At 31.0% G+C, this 16,912-nt stretch overlaps 1 protein-coding gene across 1 annotated transcript; it reads right to left on the reverse strand.

The window, feature by feature from the left end:
- Positions 1 to 14,208: 14,208 nt before the first annotated feature.
- Positions 14,209 to 16,346, reverse strand: LOC127137963 (DEAD-box ATP-dependent RNA helicase 47, mitochondrial). Its single transcript, XM_051064391.1, has one exon. The coding sequence runs from the start codon at positions 16,018 to 16,020 to the stop codon at positions 14,347 to 14,349; it is 1,674 nt and encodes a 557-aa protein (XP_050920348.1). The 5' UTR covers positions 16,021 to 16,346; the 3' UTR covers positions 14,209 to 14,346.
- Between the last annotated feature and the right edge of the window lie 566 nt (positions 16,347 to 16,912).

A 16,912-nucleotide genomic window follows, 5' to 3' on the forward strand; every position in this document is an offset into this window, starting at 1 on the left:
TTAATGTGGGACGGACCAAGGGTTTACGCCTTCATCCTGTAATGTGTTCGCCCTGCCCCGTTCTGTTTTCTTTGCGGGCTTTTGTGGGCACAGGCATTTACATAAACTTTTATGTTTTTAGGCTTAAAAGGTGCAGTGTCCACGGACTTTCCCCACCCCACCCTCAGGTTTTTGTGGGCCGGACCTAGATTTTTGGCCCGCATCCTCAATTATGATCGCCTGGTCCCGCCCTTTTTTTTACGAGCTTTTGTGGGGCGGGCCTAAACGGGGCGAGCATGCCCGTTTTCCACCCCTAGAATTGACAATTAAATTAAATAAGATTTAATTTAATTATTTTTTAATAGTATTTAAATTGTTTAATACATTAGCACATATATAATTCATTTGATTAAATTAAATTAAATAAATGAGAATTGACAGTTGATTAAATTAAATATGATTTGATTTAATTAATATTTTATTTTAGTTAATTAAAAGAGTTTAATTAAATATAAATAATATCTATTTAATTAAAATAGTTTTAATTAAATAAGATTGGACTTATTTTGGAAAAGCCCAAAATAAGAGCACTAGGATTTTAGTAGCTCTCTCTATAAATAGAAGAATTATTTCCCATACCAATTATAATTGTCAATTTTCTTAAAACAAGAGACAGCTAACACTGTGTTCCACTTTGTGCACGAGTGGACTTCATAGAGACAATGGTATTTTCCACGTTCGTGATCAAAGTTAAAACACACTTCAAGAGATAATTCAGAATCCTATTTTGTGTTTGATTTGTGATTGATGGTTTAATAAAGATTTGTTCATCAGAATTATTCCACTAAGAGGATTAATTTTGAAAACACCCTCTTAAATCCCAAGAGTGGTATTAGAGCTTCGATTTTGATTAAACCATTAAATCCAAATATTATTTATACATGATTATATAATGATATAATTATAATAATATGCTTCGGTGTGATTAAAATTATTTGATGATTCAATTGAATTTGATACTAATTATTTTTCGGTTTGATTGGTTTTGTTATTCCTCATTCAATTGTTGTAATGCCAATTTGTATGTCAAAATATTTTTCAGAAGTGTTTTTGATTTTGATTGTCGTAGTGAAATTTTGAATGCCGAAATATGTTATTGTGAATAAAATCCATACAAGTCGGTAACTTAAATTTTGTGTTACGGAATCCATAACAATTAATCAACCTTAATCTCTTTCCTTTTATAAAATAATAGTGTGACTGTAGCAAAAAAAGGATATTTTTATAAATCTTGCAGATTTTTATACTTTGGTAATAATATTATTATTATTATGCGTGTCATACTATTCAAAGAGTTGATATTAAGGTTTTTTAATATTAATAATAATAATAATATTTTTTCATTAATTATAATAATAATGAAAGTAATAAAGTGTTTATTATTTAATATTAAATGTTGACAACATGTGTTTGTATAATTTGGATGTTCGTTGTTGACTATGCTTTGGAATCTGACATTTGTTTGGTGAATTAGCGATACTTCGATCATCCATAAGTGATACAAATATAATTGATAAATTTATATATGATATAGATATTTCTAATGTGAAGTTAGTATATTTTATGCACTATTTTGTTTCGTCCATTATGATTGTTATACATTTGATTGATCAATGTGTATTTTACTTCGAAATTCGACATTTGTATAGTGAAGCAATAAAATTTTCATCAATCATATTAAATAATCGATCATTATATTTTGATGGTATGAACGCTTATGGATTAGGGCTTATGACGGTGTAGGAGTTGTGCCTTTAGGGCTCACAAAAAGCGCCAAGTGTTGAGTGTTTGATGATAGGTCTAGATCTAGAGGCGATGAATAGATAACAAGTTTAAAATTTTAGCCAAAATTGGTTTTGAAAAAGTTTATAGCGCAAAAGCAATTTTCAATAATTTTCGGGATCAAAAATAATCTAACTGAACCTACTATCAAAAAGCTCAGATATGCGTAGAGGTGTCAATGCAATGATAATAATCCATAAGTCAATCAACAACAACTAATCAAAACTAGTTGAATACAGTACAATAGGAAAAGTCTATCTCCAATAAACAAAACACACACAAAATTAAGTCAAGCAATTTGTTGAACACTTAGTGTGCAACCAACAATGTTTGGAACATTATGTAGTGTTTGTTGTTCTTAGAAACCCAATTACAACCAAATAGTTTGTGATCTACACAACAACACAAATTTCAAAGCGCATTCAAAATTATGATCCAAATAATATTGATCAAATAATCAATGCAATCGATCATTTGCAAACCACAAAATAAAAGAGAGAGAGAGAGAGAGAGAGAGTACACAAGGATTTTTTTATGAACATCCCCAATCGACCTCGCTATGGGTACGTTTGTCTTCAATTCAAATTTGAATTGAGATGTTATATAAATCTTACTTTGTAAAATGTTTGTATATAAGAGATGAAGAAATCGAACTCTACAAACCCTAAGTTTGATGTTGACTCTTGTCACTACCAAGGTTTCGGAGCGAAGAACTGGACAGACTGAACAAAAGAATTGCCTCCTCAAAGAGAAAGAAAAGACAAAATCAAAAGAGTCGCCACCGAATTTTATTGGATTTACTCTATGGGAGAGGAGAAGGAAAATAGTCGATAAAATCCTCGATAAAGAGATGCACACGGGAAGTGAAAAATTACAAATAAAGAATCGGTCTTGCAACCGAGACTCGAGTTTGAAATGTGATTACGTAAGGGGGACATATTAGCACCCTCACGTCCATGGTAATCCATGGAAACCATCTAGGTTGTCTGCGTATGTGGGTATTTATCTGTTAATTATGTTTATTTTCTAAAAGAGTGTGAAAGAATGAGATTTATGGTTGTTTATTATTATGCTCGCCAAGAATTGTGGCAATTGTGCATACATATCATTCATCGGGTGATGAAGAATCAGAGCTTCGTAGTTCGAAGTAGAGAATGTTTATGTGTTGGTTGATTTTACCTTTGAAAAAAGGGTTTTCCGTGTGAAGCCCTAAGGCACAAAAGTGAGGTTTGATGGGTTGTATTGATTTTACCTTGAAAAAGGGTTTATGAAAAAAAGTGTTTGTGATTAGATTGTACTAAAGTCTATGGATGAAGGTGAATATTCTAGACAAACAAGTCAAGCGTCCTGTATCCAAAATAATCAGAGTAAGGGTAGGAAAGCTCTATTCTTACTCATTATCCGCCACTTAAGTCTCGTCGCGCACAATACTAAATGTAGTTTTATTGTATTTTGAATTTGATTATGAAAATGCTGTTTGATGTTGAATCAAGGGTTTGTTTATTTGATTGTGAAATTGGTGATGGATAAAGAATATACAACGTAACCAGGCAAGAAAGCAAAGGGTCTCATTGTAAGGTATACCAAGAGAAAGCCTTGTGTGTGCAAGAGTGACCTAAGCTAACAAAGGATAATGGTCTTACAATCATGTCTCCCTAGGGTAGTGCCATGATTTCATTCTTATATTAGGTATGTAAGTTACAAATGAAATCCAAAGTCAAAGGCAAAGTATCACAGGATAAGGGTAAGGTCCTCCAAGCAAAGGTTCTAAATGAGATCCTCTAAGTTCACTGGTTGATTACAAGTGGGGTAAATCTTTTTGATCTTATCATTTTATCATTTTTTTCTTGTTTTTGATTGTATGATGACAATAAAGTAAATAACAATAAATAAACATGCATGATGAGTTTATACAATGATGATGCTGATAAGTGCTATAAAATAAACTACAATGTAATAACATAAAAGTAAATAACAAAGTAATAATGATAAAGTCATAATAACAATGGTTAGTGAGCATTCAAAGTTAATGAGTTAAAGTTAATGATTAGTAGTATGTACAAGTCAAACACTTGAGGATTATCTATCCTTAGGTCAAAAGATTCAAAATATGGCGCATCAGGGGATAACTTATCAATGATGTAAATTATTGAAGACGATCAATGATCAACTTACAATAGATTTGTAACACTGAAATTATGAAAACCCCAAGTCCATCTATCAATAGCTTGACAAAAGGAAGATTCTATCACTCAAGGGTTAAAGATTAATGAGTTGATTCAAAGGTTAAGTTAGACAAGTTACAATGATTAATGTACAAGGTAAACAAGTTAGCATAAAGGTTAGAGGGTTAGTGTAAACAATGGAAACAAAATGAATCAAATGGAATCACAAGTTAATATATATACAAGCAAAACTTCATCTATGTGTTAAATGATCCAAGTTTTGTTGATATAAAGGCAACCTATCTATGCCTCAAAGTATCATGAATGATCCATTGATCATTCATGGATAGATTTGAAACATAAAAGGTTCAATCAACCCTAATCAATCCATAATAATGACCTAATAGACTTCATTGGCTATCAATGTTCAAGACCTCATGAGTCCATCAATGATAAAGATATATTTTTTATTTATCAATGATAAATATTATTATATATTTTAATTCTATTACTGAAAATATTTGCCCATATGTTTTTTAAAAATTATTAGTGAGAAATGTGTTGCGTATTCTTTTATATTAATCAGTGAAATAAAATATGCTTTGTATTATTTTTATATTTCAATGATATTAAAAATTATACATTCTAACTAATTATTTAGTCTTTTTAAATAAATTTTTTATAGGGTTATAATCTCACTCTTTAAAAATGAATAACTCAAATATTTTTAGTTCAACTTATACAATTACATGTTTTTTACAACTATCGAATAAGATTACTTAACATGATAAAAAATTAATTCTTTAATGACAAATATTTTTCCTAGGTATAATTTTACAGTAAACCATAATAAGTATTATAATAATTATTATTTTTAATTAAAAAATATAACAAATAATTAACTAATAATAAGTGACAAACAAACATTTACCCTAGATTTGAGCTGTATGCTCCAGTTCTAAATAAAATAGCATTAAAAATCAAAAGTATGAAAATTATAATTATTTATATTTTTGTAAATAATAATATATTTTTGTAAAATTATATTCTTTAGTCACAAATATTTGTCAAGAATATAATTTTAGAATAAATTTTAATTAATATATTATTATTATTATTATTATTATTATTATTATTATTATTATTATTATTATTATTATTATTATTATTATTATTATTATTATTATTATTATTATTATTATAGAAGAAGAGAAAAAATTAATTTAACTAAATTAGTGACAAACAATACTCCTTGTATAAATTATAGGTCCCAATGTCATTATTTAGCAACTGAATTTAAGAGAAAACAACTTAAAACATTAAAGTATAAAAACTGTAATTGGGGTATTACAATTGTTTTCTATGTTGACGATATTAAAAATATATAGCAAATTTTAGTAATTCATTAGTGATTTCATTTATTTAATAGATGATTTTTTTAATAAATTATTATTATTTTAATTATTTTCTTTTTTTATTAAATATGACATAAATTAATTTATTTATTAACAATAAATAATTATTTGATTTATGAAATATAATTTTTAACAATATTTTTATGATTTATTTATATAAACTTATGTAACAACTTCTATAATATACATCTATAAAATGCATTATACAAGATATTTATTAGATATTGATACAACATAAATGTCTTACGTCATCATTATATACACATGTCCAACTAACAAAATACAATTATAGCACATGTTATACAATAAAACATAAAAAAATAAAACTAAGATCTAGGTGCAATCTATTCATTGCACACAATCTACAACGGAAGACCATCAATTAACTCTTCTTATATATATATATATATATATATATATATATATATATATATATATATATATATATAATATATATATATATATATATATATATATATATATATATATATATATATATATATATATATATATATATATATATATAACCTGCAAACAACACCTGAAAAGCAATAAAAATATTGAGGTGAGATGATAATCTTAGTGAGCTCCTATCATATGGGTCCACTCAACTCTACAGTGTTTTCTAATCGATTCCTAACTCAAGTCTTCATCTTTTGTTACTTAGTATCACTCACACAACATAACCAAGACTTAAGTGTCTAAGGGATATCCACAATGTATGGAAACATGTCACCTCATTTCTCATAACTCAGTCGATCACTATTCGGAAGTCACAAAACATCAATCCCCTAACAGACTTACGTCTAGGCCAGACTCGGCTCACGCATGCTTGTATGATTCGACTTTCGCGGTGGATATCGGTCTCTCTTATGGGACTCAAATCCAGTTCAAGCGACCATCACTCGCATGAGACTCAAATCCACTTAGAGTATCTTTCAACGTGTGAGGCTCAAATGCAGTTAGGTGTCCACCTTTCCGCCATGGTTGGGACTCAAACCCAATTGAGGCATGAACCATTAGTGCCACATCCCCATTTACCGCTTTACATAAGCCTCTGAAATGGTATGTGCACATCACTATCCGAATATGTGATTAGTTTCATCAACAATAGGACTTTCAAAGCAAACCTCTTCACCGAAATGTCAAAGCCATTCCTCATGGTATTCATCAAATACTAGGTGATACATTCACCAATTCTCATATATTTCCATCAAAATATCGTGTGATCATATCCACCCATTCACATATTAGTCCACATGTTCCATACAAAGCATATTGATTCGTTAATCAAATGACTACTTGTCTACAATACACACCGAGGTATCTTTGCGTTCAAGCATCACCATTTAACTCATTTCACAACCTAAGTTATCTTTCGAAGTCATTAGTCAAGTTATACTCCTTGGTTTCCTCACTCATCATCATAGGCTTTTAATCATGTTATGCATATATATAGAAACATCACAACCAAATATATATATATATATATATATATATATATATATATATATATATATATATATATATATATATATATATATATATATATATATATATATATATAACATGTATCATAATATGGTTCATAACATACATAAAGCACGCATAATAATCTAACATGCTACAAGAATCATAGGCAAAATTATCACACAATCTACCTCAATCTATCTTATTCCAATTTCATATCTCAAAGCAACAATCGTCCGATCATCCTATGGTGGGGCTTCACCGGAATTAAAGGGAAGGATTCAGTGGAGTAAGTCATAGAAACATCTCTCTATATCAAAATGTGGTTCATAAACATACTCAATTAATTCATGACCAATACCCAAACAATAATCATGGCACAAACATGATTTCTTCTCACCCATATAACATACACGATAATAGATCATCAATATCCTATCCATAATTGGCCATGAGCATATATCTATCAGCTTATCGGAATTAAAGGGAAGGATTCAATGGATAAGTCATAGAAACATCTCTCTATGGCAAGTGTGTTACCTTATTGGAATAGTACGAGAGAAGTGTGTTACCTTATTAGAGAATATGGGATATTTCATTCTCCCCCCCCCCCCCCCCCCTCCGGTAAATTGAAATTCACCTTCGAATTTCTTCCACTCAAAGAAGAAGCACTTTTTTCATCACCGTCCTAGGTCAACACTTGAATTTGCTTAAGTTCAATCCTCTGACATACTCAATATGAAACACTTGGTCATAAATTCCTCTGGAATCCACGACTTCCTTGATTGGATAGTCAATATTGTTAAAACTTCGTGAGATAATTTACTGATTCCTTGATTACACATAATACTAAAGACTTTTCTCTTATAAATCTTTTAACCATTGTGACAAAATTTATAATCCATCTATTTATATCCTTATCAACTTCATTCGACCTGATACTATATACTGCAAGTGTCTATGCCTGAGGCTTCACTTCTCTCGTACTATTCCAATAAGGTAACACACTTGGCATGAGATTGTCTTATTTTCTTTCCAACAAGTAGTCATCTCTTTGATCCTTCATACAACTGCATTGTGCCCTTCATTCATCACTCTCTATTGACTAGCTCATGGGTCCTTATAAAAGATCTGTATTTTCCTCTGATTACCTACTGCCCCAAAACAGTTTCAGAACCTCACCACATCTACATGCAGAACACTTTTCTTACCGACATAAAATAGAAAATTAGAACCAATACACACCAAGAGGTAGATATGCAAGAATCACGTGACTGCAATTATAAGAGTGTACAACATTCAGAATCATCTTGTGCTAGTTCTTATTGCCATAACCCAATCCAAGTTCTTTATGGAGTTCCGATCCACTCACGGGTTCTGCTGACTCAGGATTCCATCCAACTGGAGAAACAATACTAACAAGAAATTTCAAGTCATCGACAAGACAATGTTTGCAAGGAACTTTATCCAACTAGGATGTAACTGTGAGTTGCTATACTACTCACAGAGCCACACAACACGGTCACACATCTGGAGATAACATTGAACTTCCTATCCAAAATCATTCATCTCAATCATCCTGCTCCATTTTCCAAAATTATAGCTCGCGTTCTTACTCATATACAATCTGAGTTACATGCTTAACTTAAGAAATGTATCATTCCTACTCTTTCCTGGAAGGATGACTCGTGAATCCTTTCAATAGAGTAGGGTATCATTGTATACATTAGGTACCACTTTCATGGGGGTCTATATCCGAGGCCATGTATCTGAGGAAACTATCCAATGTCATACTATGACTAACCACTTTACACCTTACTAACACATATGCAAGATACTGAATCGATCTCTTCGAGATCACCACTTGGTAAGTCTCTTCTCGCTTCACTCCTTATAGTTTTCATTAGTAATAATAGAGACATATCCAAGACTTACTCACATTGAGTATGGTTCACTAGGTTGATTCTCAAATCGTGTAACTTCTTTGACATCTCTACAGATGATCAATAACGCAATACACCTTCAAAAATTCCAATTTCAAAACTATCAACTTGGCTTGCCATAACTTGCAACTCATTTCTTAACTCGCACATCTACCATGACATATAAAATTGAAAGTACGTATTCACTTAGTTTCAACAAGGTGTGAACATCATGGTCCGTGATCAACTAATCCAAACACTTCTTAGTAAGATAAACAATAACCTGACTTCGAACAAGTCACTCCTACTCTTGTCAACCATATAATATGCACTCAAGATGAACCTTGACATTACCACATAATTATTGACTTGGATTCTCTTCCAAATCATTATCCACTACATGGTTCATCACACGGAGGTCACAAACCTGAACGACTCATACTTATTAACTTGGAGGCTTGTATTTTTCCATGTCACACCTTAGACATTATTTTAAGTGGTGTGTCTTTTTTGACAATGCCTTTTAATTTATCTATTTTTTTATTTTGATGAATTGATTGAGGATTGAGGCACCTTTGAACAATGTGACTTTTTTGTTGTTGTTTTGGTTCCAAGTGTCAAGAGAAATAATGGAGGAGCCCTTTCGAAGATATTTGGTGACAAAAAATTGAATGGTAGATTGTTTAAAAATAGATTCAACCTAGTGTTAAAAGAAAGTTGATATCTAGACATATAACTTTATGAGAATTTTTTTTTTAAAATAACCAGGTTTTTCAAAAAAAATACGAAAATAACCATCTTTTCAAAAAAAAATCCAAAATAACCAACTTTGGGAGTCAATGCATGTGGCGCCTACTTGGCACATGAGTGTGTGTTGCTTGTGAAAATAAAATTTAATTTTGCAACCAACAAGAATCAAACACACACCCTTCTAATCAAGAGTCAAACATGTTACCACTGCACCACAAATCATTTATATTAATTTGTTTCATCATATATTTAATATATCGTACATAATTACAGTAGATTAATAAATTACTAAAACTTAGTTGAAATTTTTTTCACTTAGTTTTAAAATAATGTATAATTACATTAGATTAATTTGTTTCATCTCTATATATTTGTCTTAATTATTTTCATTTAGAACTTTTATACCTATTCTAAAATTTTAAATTAATTAAACACATATTTTATTTTATTTTATCATTGTTTTAAAATATATAAGTTAAGAATATTATTTAATATTTGCATTTTAATTTCTTAAGAGTACAATCGCAATTTTATATTATAACATTAAATATAAAATATAGATAATATTCATTCGACATATCAAATATGAACGTAGATAGTTAAACTATTTATGTTTATTTAAAATTCATTATAATAAAATTAAATAAAATATATATTTTTTATTTTATCAAAAGAATTGTTTAATAAAAAAGAGTATTATATAAAAGAATATTTTAATTTTATAAAAATAAACATTAAATAAAAGAAATTATGAATGAAATAAAATTAGTTAAAATATTAAATAAAATAATGGATTAAAGATAGTGTAAAATAAAATTAATTTTAATTTCTCGTGCTCTGGTACGGGACCACACATTTCCGACTTTATGTTATATATTGTTATGGTGTTAAGTGTGGGAAAAAAAGAGATAAATAATATATTTGAATAAGAGTAAATTTATATATATATATATATATATATATATATATATATATTACGCCACTCATTTTTTATGTTAAAATAAGTATTTTATTGTTAAAATTATCTTTTATGAATTTGAAGCGGATTTATTTTGTGGTTTAAACATTTATTTCGGGTTTTTTATGCGTAATTGACAAATATTTTTTTCTTATTAACTTATATTTTTATAGATGAAAAACATTTGTTGTGTTTTTTTATGTCTCGATGATAAATATATATATTGTATTTTTTTATATTATTTATAAAAAAAAATATCATCTTTTTTATGTGTGAGTAATAAATGTCTTGCTGTTTTTTACCTACCGGTGATAAATATTGTTATATATTTTTATTGTATTAGTGAAAATATTTGGCTCTGTTTTTTTAAGAATTATTGGTGAGAAATGTGTCAAGAATTTTTTTATATTAATTAGTGACGAGAAATATGTCTTATATTATTTTTATATTTCAATGATATTAAAAATCACTAATTAATCATTTAGTCCTTTTAAATAATTTTTTTATAGTGGTCATAGTCTCACCCTTTAAAAGTGAATAATTTAAATGTCTTTGATTCAAACTCATACTTCTACAATTAGATATGTAATACTATATTTAATAAATTCATATACTAGGGCGCTCGCCCCACAATTGGATTGCCCATATGAAATCCAAAGAAATTGTGCGACAGGTCCCACCAATGTGGGAGTCAAACAAGAGAAAGTACATGTTGATTTCGAGAAGATATGTGTTCAATAATCTTCCCTAGTAAGAAGAGTGCGGTTAAAATCACATCCAGGAGGTAAAAATCCTAAGCGACTAGAACTCATATAAATACTACTTCCCAAGGGGATGAGGGACAAACTCTTAAGTCATATACATTCTCCAATACACAATGAGCATTACGCTCCCAGTAGCTGTCACACACCATTAACATAACCTCTCGCTTGCAACGAAGCAGTGTTGGCCACAAACATGGTCTCTGATCTCACGTGAGTTGGTCCCTTAAACAGACTCAAAAACCAGCTTACAGGTTTTATCGCAGTCATGAGTAAGCTTTCACTACCCAAATTGTATTACAATTATAAAGGTCTTTGAGTCTCCCTGACCTTGTAGAAGGAACACACAGACCCTGTACTTTATGATTAGTACAGTGACGCCCACAGTAGGTCCCCGATAAAACTAACATGGGTCGCACCTTCTCTCGACATCATCCTTCCCGTTGTTGACCTTCACTCATACACCCAACCACTTTTAACCATGATTTCTATGATGGCTCCATCCCGTACGGCAGAAGGCACTCGCGGTAGTGTTGTTGTCGATCTCATGGTAGAGATGCATGCTTCCATAGACGAACTACAACGTCATAACCAAATGTTGGAAGATGACGTCCACAACATCAGACAGCGGCAGCAGGAGGTCAATCCATCGGAAGAGGTGAAGTTATTAGACCCCTATCCACTCTCAGACGAAGTATGTGGCGCATGTTCTTGAGGGTTTCAAACCTCCCTCCTTCGCCAATTTTGACGGACACAGTGTTCTCTATGAGCACGTAGCCCCATCAACACATAGAACGGAAGTCCTTAAGCATGGATCTCTTGAATTTTATCATTTATTAATATATATATATATATATATATATATATATATATATATATATATATATATATATATATATATATATATATATATATATATATATATATATATATATATATATATATATATATATATATATATATATATATATATATATATATATATATATATATCACTTTTATGGTTAATTTTATTTATCTTTGTCCCAGACACATCTTTACTATCAACTAAATTAATATTATTATTAGATTTTTCAATTATAGTTTGATGTGGTTGAATATTTCGATTTAAAAAAAATTAATATATGATTTTCAAGAGAAAATAATCATATACATGAGTTCGTATGTTTGAATCATTCTAGGATAAGATTCACATCACATACTATCAAATTAAACTAAAATCAAGCCAACTCTAACTCTAAACTTAGTCCTTAGAGACCTGAAACTTTGAAGCAGTGAACCTAACTCCTTCGGTAAGGTCAACTCTCAATTAAGGATTTTGAAAACCCTATAAATCTTAAACTTTAAACCCAAAATAATGTTGAATGGTTGAACCTTTTTAGTGTATTGTTATCCTAAATCATCTCTTATTCATGACTTTTGTGATATGTAGTATAAATCTAGCTATTCTAGTAGCTTCCTACAGAAACTTCTCGTCTTCTATTGCCATATTAGTAATATATAATAAAAAAATTAGTTAGGTAAGATATATAAGTCCACAATTAGTATTTTAAAAATCAAATTGGATTGTTCAGTCGAAACAATTAAACCAGGTATCAAATGAATTGTCTATCTGATCTAATTATTCAATTGTATAAATTATTGAAAGTAAAAATCGTTAGAATTGGTCAAAACTTCAAATATTTCTTACACGAAGCGACACCGTTATTTATAATATTTTTTTTAATTAAAATAAATATATAAATAAACTTTTTTCAAAACTAATTTAAAACAACCTTCTCTCTTTTAAATTAAATTTATTAGACACAAATAATTATTTAATTTATGTTGTAATTATTTTATAATTTAAATATAATAAAAAAAATTTATTTTTGAAAAAAATCACTTATTTTTTTTCAGGAAAAAAAATATTTTTTGTATTTTAATTTTTTTCCTGGAAAAAATTCAGTTTTTTTTCTTTCAAAAAAATCAAATGTTTTTGAATTTTTTGAAAAAAAAACTTTTACTTTTGTAATATTTTTGTAATATTTGAGAAATCAATTTTTTATATTTAAAAAATAAATAAATAATCTTTTTGAAAAAAAAATCGTTTTTTAAATAGATCTAAAAGAGATAAAAAAATCTAATTGATCATTAAAATGTGACTTTCATCCTTATAAATCATTCTTATAAATTGATGGATTTAATTCAATCCATTAACTTAATTTTTATATAGTGGATGAATTTGATGAATTTTTTAATAGAAGAATTTTGTCTTCATGCATCCAATTGTCACCCCTATAAAACCCTTGAATTGAAGCTTTTTTCACCAACCTCTGCAATTATCACAAACAAGAAAGGAGATAGAGGATCGTCCTGCCTTAAGCCACTGCAATCCTCAAAATTCTTTGTTGGACAACCGTTCACCATTCACCAATATTGAGAATCCTTATGGGTAATAAACTCAGTTTTCCTAATAATAGAAATAGAAAGGATATAATCTATTTTCTCTAAATGGTACTATCATAGAACCTCAAGATATGTTGCAACCAAAACTCTTCCCACCTTCTGTGATACAATGGAAGTGTTGTTGCAATGGTCACAGTATTGTGCTTCATGCCCGGACCAATCACAGGAAATTTAGTTGTTCATTGTGAGAGAAAAAGTCACTGTCAATAAACCGCATGGTGTTAATTTTAGGACCAACTTTGATCTTTATGGGGGTGTGAGATGTATATATACATCTCTTCAAGTATCATTGTTCTTCACACAAAAGTTTGACCTCTGAAAGTTAAATTTGATATACTAAGAAAGTTGAAAACAACAAGAAAACTAAAGGAGAAATGGCATGGAATTAATATGCAGCAACAGTTTTTAGTTCTTCAAAAATGGATCTTTTGAAATTTGGTTTATGTACGCGATATGAGAGACAAATAATTAAAAACTGAAACAAATAAGACAAAGAAAGAAAACAATACTCTAAATGTAGCTTTGATGCATATAAATAAACATTAGCAGAGAGTGAAAGAAACTTCAATGAAGAATGAAACACAAAAATGGAAACAATGTCATCTAAACAAGTTACAAAATTACAACACCTCGTCTTCAAGAAGTGTCGGTTAGTGTATGCTCTTCTTCTTCTGTCACAAGAAGCTTTCCTTCGACAAAATTACAGCATGCTATCGGTAATTCAAGTTGCTTCTTCAATTTTCTCACAACAAAAACCTCTGACTCTTCACATATGGTTAGCACTGTACCGTTCCTACCAAGCCGACCGGTTCGACCGGCTCGATGTGCATAGTGAATTGAATCTGTCGGCAATTCGAGGTTAACCACAAGATCACATTCTGCTACATCCAAACCCCTTGCTGATAATTCATTTGTCACAAGAACTCTAACCTCGCCGTTCTTGAATTTCTTCAGAGTTGTCGACCTGCCAAGCTTCCCGAGATCTCCGTGTAACTCTGCGGCTTTCACCCCACGAGCTTCCAGTTTGAAGACAACATCCTTTAGCTGCTTAGTATGATTCATGAAAACTATCACAAATTTTGCATCCAGTGCATGAATACACCTTCTCAATGTATCAACTTTGTGTTGCAACCTCACTACACAATAATAGTGTTTCAATGCGGGAGGTAGACTCTCGACTGCAGCCTTAGATGGCATAGACGAGGTAGTATTCGAGCTCTGCGACAACTTGACTGGCTCAGGAGACAAAGTTTCAAGCGGTACGATTTTCTTAGCTTGAACAAGAAGTGGGTCACAACCCCAGCTTTTAGCTGCCCTTACAACCGAAAACGGAACGGTTGCAGAAACCATAATTAATTGACGCTCAGTCTTTTTAGCATTTGAGTTTAGGTCTGCACCCGATCTCCTCCCAACATGCTCCAATAACCTGTGCATGTCTTCCCGGAAATTGAACGAAAGAAGCTCATCAACTTCATCCAATACCAAATACCGACAGCCGTGTGTACGAAGTTTCCCGCTTGCACTAAGCTCAGCTATCCTACCAGGCGTACCAACAACAATGGCAGGTTTATTTTTCTTCAAAGCTTCTTCCTGCCTGGTTCGGTTCGCACCTCCCACAAGCTGCTGGACCATTTTCTTATTATCCATTCCCAATATCTTCTCAAACTCCCTCACTATCTGCATTCCAAGTTCCCTAGACGGAGCAACAATCACCGCTTCAACACCCAATTTCTTCCCCGTCTCACCACCGTCACCATCACCGCCAGAATTCTCACCTCTCAACGGCCCAATAACAGACAATATGGGAAGGAGATAAGCCAATGTTTTCCCCGAACCCGTATACGACTGAATTATAACATCACGGTTCTTCAAAATGGTCGGAACCGCAGCAGATTGAACCTCGGTCGGAACATCGAAACCCGCTTTTCCTAGCCTCTCAATCAAAACTTCAGGAACACCAAGTTCCGAAAACGACTTAGCAGCAAAAGGGGCAGACTCTATTTCTTGTTTACTCAAAACCCTGACTCCTTTCTTCTCACCAGTTCCAATTCCAAAGGGTTTTCTTTTATTCTTGAACCCCTCAGATGAACCTAATGGCTTAACCATTTTTGATTTAGTTCTAATCTTAGGCTCAATTTCAGTTTCAAACCCAAGGGTTGAAAGGGTGAGAGAACCATGATTGGGTTCTACATGGCTCGTACACCGAACACTACTATGAAACCAAGCAAACCTAGAATTCAATAAAGCCCTTCTCATGGGGAATGATTCTCCAACAAGCACAAGAAACTTTGATGAAACCAAAGATTGCATCTTTTCTTATACAAAACAAAAAGTAACAACCTTAATGGCTGCTAAAATGTTTTCAAAAAAAAAAATGAAAACCAATCACAGTAGAAAGCAAAACAAATCAAAGTATAGGACAAGTTAAGGGTGGTGAAAAATTGAAACCTTTTCCGCTTCCATGGACTAGAAATTACTTGAATTTGGGAAATTGTGTCTTATTTTGTGGATTCATGAGTGAAGAAATGAGGGAGAGTAGCAAAATCGGGATTCGGGAGCGGTTTTCTTTGCTCTGTGCGTAGAAAATCATACGAGGTTTATCGCTTAAGTTTTTTTTAGCGACAAAAAAAATAGAAAACGAAAATCTTAAGAAAAAAAAGTTCTATTTACTTATTAGATTTTTTTCTTTTTTTAATAGAATGGTAGATAATAAAATATAAGATTAATTCCTCTGCATTGTCTGTGTAAAAAGTTTTATACTGTTTAAATATCCAACATCTATGATTAATTGATAGTGTAAAATTCATTTGTATTGTCAATGTATTTTAATTAAATTCATATAACACATAACTTTTTACCCAAATACCCTTAATTTTAGAAAAAAAATCCCAAAATAATCCTGATTTCAAAAAAATTCTCAATCTACCCCACTTTTAAGAGGAGGCGTCAGACCAATTGGCGTCAGCTCCTAAAGTTAGAGATGAGGCGGCAATTGGATTGGCTACAACACATGGTGTTGCCAATCCAATTAGCGCTCATGTGTTAGTTTGTAGAGGAGACGTCAATTGGTCTGGCACCTTAGTGTAAAGTGAATTTTTTGTGTTATAAATAAAGGTGTTGCGTGAATCATTTTTCCACATCTCATTTTATCATTTTGCAAACATGTTTGGTGTTCGTCGCCGCTATGGAAATGTGGTTTATT

This window comes from Lathyrus oleraceus, chromosome 1, assembly GCF_024323335.1.
Source record: "Lathyrus oleraceus cultivar Zhongwan6 chromosome 1, CAAS_Psat_ZW6_1.0, whole genome shotgun sequence".
Classification (NCBI taxonomy): domain Eukaryota; kingdom Viridiplantae; phylum Streptophyta; class Magnoliopsida; order Fabales; family Fabaceae; genus Lathyrus; species Lathyrus oleraceus.

Excerpts from the sequence above, each read along its gene's own strand:
- LOC127137963 (XM_051064391.1), bottom strand. The coding sequence starts at position 16,020 with ATGCAATCTTTGGTTTCATCAAAGTTTCTTGTGCTTGTTGGAGAATCA.